Raw genomic sequence first — 6,488 nt, forward strand, 5'->3', positions numbered from 1 at the left:
CAAGCAGCCCTGACAGTCTTATCACCTGACTTGTTAGATTCAGAAAAACCATATGCATTACCAGCCTCAGAGGAGGCGCCACCTGGTTTTTCAGATTCAGAAGAATCATATGTATTACCAGCCTCAGAGGAGGCACCAACTGGTTTTTCAGACTCAGAAGAGGTATCAACTGGTTTTTCAGATTCAGAAGAGGAATCGTTTGGATCAGCAGCCGCTGTTGTCGCTGCGTAATCATTTACCCTTGCGGTACGCTGGCGGCAGAGGTCTGCGTACTTCCCACATGCAGACACACGGCTGCCCGCACCGCATGTAAGCCACTCGCTCTCAGCAGCGGGGCGTACACGCAGCGCACCGCCGGCCCCGCACGACACCTCCACAGCCCCACGGGATACACCACGGCCACTGGCACTGTCATTATCAACAGCAGCAGCAGCCGCCATGGTATACCCGCAGGCACAGCACAGCACAACGGCCAACACACACATCACACGGCACATCATCATCATCATGAGAGAGATAAAGGGTTTGGTTTACGTAAAAACACTGATCTAGAAAGAAAGAGAATCAAAAAGCAAAAAAGAAAATAACTGAAGTATCAAACATGTTAGGACACATACAAATCTATTACCACTATGGAAACTCACATCGTGAAAGAAAAACCTACCAGTTAAAGAATGCAATACAGCGCAATAACCTCAGTAAGAGTAAAAACAAAAACGCCCACACTCACAAATATCTCAAAAAAGATTCAATGCACAGCAAAACGAAAAAATAAATAAACAGATATTAAATATTAGCCCAATTTACCCAGTAAACACAGAAATACACACCAACTATGGGTATAAGTCTATATATGTGTATGTATACGAAATTATAAATATAAATTCATCTGTTATTATTATTTCTTTTTCCTTTCCCACTATAAAAAACAGTTCATCATTATTATCACAGTGCACGCCAACAGGCACACACAGAGAGAGTCTCCAAGAACACACACACAATGGAGTAGTAGCAATAATAATAATTATAGGATAAACATAGAGAGAGCAAAAACACACAAAACACATTAACATTAACAAACAAAAAAGAAGAGAATCCCAACAGGTGGAAGATTAGTTAGACTGTAGGGATTGGATGCATGCAAAAAAGAAAAAAAAGAAAACAAAGGATGACCTGAGTCACACCACCATCACCATTACAATCAGCACACAAGAATACAGGCCAGTGTAACCACAATCAGTAGTGGTACACGCATCCACACAGAACTGCTGATACTGCTGCTGCTGCTGTCTGCATCACCCTTCTTGTTGTTTGTGAGTTCAGGAGGAAGTGTTGTTGTTGTTGTTGTGGTGGTGGTGGTGGTGTTTTCTGTATTACTTACATCACCTTCTTGGGTGTTTGTGGACTCACTCTCTGTAGATGCAGTACCGTTCTCTGTTAACGTACTTTCATATTCACTGACATTACCTTTATCAGGGTTGGTAGAAGAAGAAGGCTGTGGTGCTTTAGTTCCGTGGTTAGCTGCAGTTTCTCCTGTTGTGTTGTTTCCGCTGTTTCCAGTTTGACCGTCAGCTGCAGCCACACTACTCCCATCAGCAGGAGAAGCAGGAATAGGAATAGCAGGTTCAGGATCACCAGGTGTTGGATTATTATGTGTAGGAGGAGAAGGATGAGAAGCTGCACTGGATGAACTAGAACCTGAACTCCCACCAGAAGAACCACCAGAACTTTCACCTACTTGACCAGACTCAATAACACCACTACCAGGTTCCACTCTACCACTATTAAGAGTGTTATCTGTAATTGTTTCCCTGGAAAGTTTAGAAACAAGTTTAGTTGGCTCTTCAGAAGCATTAGAAGAACGAGAAGAAAGCTGTTTAGCTCGTTGATCAGGAGAAGACTGTGAAGAACCAAGAGAAACTTCTGCTACCTGTGGTTCAGAAACATTCAACGGTTTGCTTTCTTCTGCACCTTTGTGTTTATTGACAAGATGACTTGCTTGTTCACCCTCAAGAACTGACTTCTCCCGTTCCAGTTCTTGACGTCTTTTCAATTCTTCACTTTCATCTTTCTTCTGTTTAAGGTTCCTTCCCACCAGATCTGTGAGTAGCAACGGATGTACGACAAACATGAGAATCCAAATTATCATCACAAGTAGAAGATTCAGAAATATCGTCATCCTCATCCTCCTGAGCTTCATCATCCATATTCACTATCCAATCTTCTGCCGCCGCAGGAATAGCATGACGAACACGAGAAGGAACACCAACAGTAGAAGTTTTAATAGGGGCATCAGAAGCTTTAGGACTATCAGCCCATACTAACCCAGAAGCACAACACAGTGCAAGAGTTAGTAAACAGAGCAGGTAACACCTCACCATTACAGACTTTGTCATTGTTGTTGTTTTACTTCAATAGACTAATAAAAAAGAGAAAGAGGAACAGAAGGAAGAAAAAGAATTATGATAGAAGCAAACAAACATACACCAATACAACAAATACTCACAGTGGAAAAGAGAAAGAGAAGAATCAACTGCACAGTAAACCAAGAAAAAAGAATATCCCGATTGTATGATAATAATATGTACCCTTAATAGAAAAAGAAAACAACACAATACCCAAATAAGAGAGAGAGCCAAACACACACACACAATACTCCACGGCTCTAGTTTATGTATTAAATTACTCCACACACACATCTGTGTGTACTAGCAAGATATGTATACCGTCAGTGAGCAGAACAGCCCAGTTTTCTGCACACACATTCAACGGGAAAAGCAAGTAATGGAATTATTAGGATAAAAGAACACACACACACACAAAAGTAAAAAGAAAAGAAATTCGAATTAAAATAGAAAGCTGGTAAACAGATTATTAGGTTATTCACCCATGGGGGATATACGCAATTATGATTATGTTAGTTTAACCATTATTATTATTTACCCTCAAGTGAGTCCCACCGTTCAGTACACGGTAGCGGAGAACAACACAACCATAATCAACAGCGGTGCTGCAGTGCGCATCCACACAGGACTGACACTGCTGTCAGCATTAGCCTTTTTCTGCACTGCGGAGGCAATAGTGCTGTTGATCTCTGTGTTGGGTGCAGGTGATGGAGTGGTGGTTGGTGCTTCTGAGGTAGTGTTATCGGGGCTCTCGGCAGATCCAGCCGTGTTGTTCTCGTGTGATGTTGTATTTGTAGTGACACCAGCATCTGTAGGCGATTGCTGGGAAGTATTGTGGTCGCCAGGTGTAGTGTTATCCCCTGTGTTATTCGACGATTCTTGGTTACCTTGTGTAGGTTGATTTTGCTCTTTAGGCACGGCTAAATGATGTTCTTGAGTTTGGCTCTCTGCTGTTTTTGTGGTTGTTCCCGAACTCTGATCTGCTGACAATGGACGTTCTGCAGCAACTGGTTTAGTTATTTCAGCAACATGTGTCGTTGTTGGTTTCACCAGATGTTCTGTGCCTGGCATGCCACTTTCTGAAACTGTCCGACCTTCAGAACGGCTGTCCGAGTGAGAAGTGTCAGTTAAGGGCTCACCTAAGGCTCGTGTTTGTTCGGGTTTCTCAGGTAGTGTGTGGTGCTGTTCTTCTACCTTTATATCTGTAACTCTATCCCTTTCCGCTTTATTTTCTCTTGACACGATCTCACCTGATGTATGTGTAGTGCCACCATTTACCGTATACGGAAACTCACTCATACTAGGAGCAAGTGATGCCACACCACCAGAACCATTACTCATGGCACATCCACAGGCGCAGCACAGCACAACGGCCAACACACACATCACACGGTGCATTATCATCATCATGAGAGAGAGACAAGGGTTTGTTTCAAGTAAAAAGATTGATCTAGAAAAAGAGAGACAATCAAAAAGCAAAAAAGAAAATAACTGAAGTATCAAACATGTTAGGATACACACAAAACGATTACCACTATGGAAACTCACATCGTAAAAGTAAAACCTACCAGTTAAAGAATGCAATACAGCGCAATATCCTTAGTAAGAGTAAAAACAAAAACAAAAGCACACACTCACAAATATTTCAAAAAAAGGCTGAACCACCCAGCAAAACACAGAAGCAAACAAACAGATATTAACCATTAGCCCAACTTACCCAGTAAACACAGAAATACACCAACTATGGGTGTAAGTCTATATGTGTGTATATATACGCAATTATAAATATAAATTTATCTGTTATTATTATTTCTTTTCCACTGCAAAAGCCATTCATCATCATTATTATCACAGTGCAAGCCCAGGTGCACACACACACACAGAGAGTCTCCAAGAACACACACACACACAATGGAGTAGCAATAATAATTATTATAGGATAAACACAGAGAGCAAAAACACACAAAACACATTAACATTAAGAAACAAAAAAAAGAAGATTATCCCAACAGGTGAAAGATTAGTTAGACTGTAGGGATGCATGCAAAAAAAGAAAAGAAAACAAAGGATGACCTGAGTCACACCACCAGCATTACAATCAGCACACAAGAATACAGGCCAGTGTAACCACAATCAGTAGTGGTACACGCACCCACACAGAACTGCTGATACTGCTGCTGCTGTCTGCATCACCCTTCTTGTTGTTTGTGAGTTCAGGAGGAAGTGTTGTTGTTGTAGTAGTAGTAGTAGTGGTGGTTGAGGTAGTAGTGGTGGTGTCTGTACTGCCCACATTACCATCTTGGGTATTTGTTGACGTACTTCCTTCAGGTGTTGTAACGTTCTCGGAATGAGTTTGTGAGTCAGTACGTTCTTGATTCTGTGTAGCATTACTGCTTCCTCCATCGCGTGCACCTTGCGTGCCATTCTCGTTGGTAGAACTGTGTGTATGTTCAGACACCTTATCCTCACCATTGGTATTCTTGCTCTGTGAAGTTGCAGAAAGTACTGGATTTTGTTCATTCTCTTCTGTCCCACGCACAGGTTCACCTGTATGCTCTCTTGACGAAGTAACAACGGGAGCAGAGGGACCACCAGGAGGTGATGGTGGTCCTCCAGAAGGAGACTGTGCAGGAGTTTGTTGAAGTTCTCCTGCACTTCCGTCCGATCGTGTGGTTTGTGAATGACCCTGAGACGCAATTGATTCATCTTGCGTTGTAGGAGGCACTTCATTCTCATCTTTTTTTTCTTGAGGTAGAATGCCAGGAGGAGCAGCTGGTGAAAGTCCTTCTTCATTTCCTGGTCTTCCCATTCCATTTCCTCCAGCACCACCAGTGCCATTCAAAGTACCACCAGAACGAAGCTGTTCGCTAAGAAGAGCAGTTTCCTTCGGTGCAATGGGCAGGGGTTCCATTGGATCTTTTGATTTTAGACACGTTTTAGAAGCTTCAAGGCACTCGCCGTCAGTTTTATGATCCTCGGCAGTGCACTTCTTATTCTCAGAAGGGTCCGCACAATGAGCACGATCAGCTTCAGGCATGTCGACGTTTTTTTCACAACTTAATCCAGTCTTGCCTGGATGAGGACAATCACCATCACCTGATTCTGGACCTCCGTCCTCTTTAGTCTCTTCAGAAGCCGCCACACATACACAGGCAACACTCAAAAGCAATGCCATAAAATACAACAGTCGTCGCAGCAACATCATGCGAAAAAGTTACTTGAATCCTTCAATGTAACCAAAACTCAAAGAAAAAAAATATGAAGAGAACCAAATAAAAAATAAAATACATACACAGACAGTAGGAAAAACGCAGAAAAAGATAAAAAACAAATCTTAGGAAAATAACAAGGCAAGGCAACGCTCATTAAGATTAAAGAGCCCAAAAAAGAACACAATGCCCAGTACGGAAAAAAGATAATCCCAATTAACCCCTCAAAACCGTAAAAAAATGAGAGAATGATTATCAGAAGCACAAAGCACAGAAATACAAAACATTTTCACTTTCGGTCGAACCATGTTCAATTATGAATATATGTGTATTCCTTATTATTGTTTTTCCGCACAAAACAATCCAACAGCAAAGTGAAGGACAAAGCACACAGCGCCCAAACAAACACATGTCTGAAAAAACAAATTGAGAGAAGCACCAACCGCACAAAAAATAGCACAACTCTCTATGTACACTGATCTGTTCAAGCAATTAAGAATACAAATTGTATTAATTACTATTTATTTCTTTTCTCTACACAAAGCATATCACCACAACGGTGCAGGGGAAAGCACACAATGACCCAGCAAACCACAAGCAAAAAAGATATTTCAACCATTAGCCCAATTTACCCAGTAAACACAAACATATACACCAACTATGGGTATAAGTCTATATATGTGTATATATACGCAATTATAAATATAAATATTCATCTGTTATTATTATTTCCTTTTCTCATTGCAAAAAACAGTTCACCATCATTATCACAGTGCAAGCCCAGGTGCACACAGAGAGTCTCCAACAACACACAATGAAGCAGGAATAATAATTATAGGATAAACACACAGAGAGCAAAGAGGAATCCCAACAG

The 6,488-nt window shown here is 41.4% G+C and overlaps 4 protein-coding genes across 4 annotated transcripts; all 4 read right to left on the bottom strand.

The window, feature by feature from the left end:
• Positions 1–2: 2 nt before the first annotated feature.
• On the bottom strand, positions 3–509 carry TM35_001161020 (uncharacterized protein; the record flags this gene model as incomplete). Its single annotated transcript, XM_029031763.1, has 1 exon — positions 3–509. A coding segment is annotated over one exon (507 nt), but the record flags the coding sequence as incomplete, so codon positions are not given.
• Positions 510–1,201: 692 nt separating this feature from the next.
• On the bottom strand, positions 1,202–2,179 carry TM35_001161030 (uncharacterized protein; the record flags this gene model as incomplete). Its single annotated transcript, XM_029031764.1, has 1 exon — positions 1,202–2,179. One exon carries the CDS (start codon positions 2,177–2,179, stop codon positions 1,202–1,204), a length of 978 nt encoding a protein of 325 aa, XP_028876940.1.
• A 784-nt stretch (positions 2,180–2,963) lies between these two features.
• TM35_001161040 (uncharacterized protein) lies at positions 2,964–3,815 on the bottom strand (the record flags this gene model as incomplete). The annotated part of the gene is made up of 1 exon (XM_029031765.1): positions 2,964–3,815. The coding sequence occupies one exon, from the start codon at positions 3,813–3,815 to the stop codon at positions 2,964–2,966; it is 852 nt and encodes a 283-aa protein (XP_028876941.1).
• Positions 3,816–4,503: 688 nt separating this feature from the next.
• Positions 4,504–5,610, bottom strand: TM35_001161050 (uncharacterized protein; the record flags this gene model as incomplete). Its single annotated transcript, XM_029031766.1, has 1 exon — positions 4,504–5,610. The coding sequence occupies one exon, from the start codon at positions 5,608–5,610 to the stop codon at positions 4,504–4,506; it is 1,107 nt and encodes a 368-aa protein (XP_028876942.1).
• Between the last annotated feature and the right edge of the window lie 878 nt (positions 5,611–6,488).

Source organism: Trypanosoma theileri, assembly GCF_002087225.1.
Source record: "Trypanosoma theileri isolate Edinburgh chromosome Unknown TM35_Tth_116_V1, whole genome shotgun sequence".
NCBI classification, from domain to species: Eukaryota; Euglenozoa; class Kinetoplastea; order Trypanosomatida; family Trypanosomatidae; genus Trypanosoma; species Trypanosoma theileri.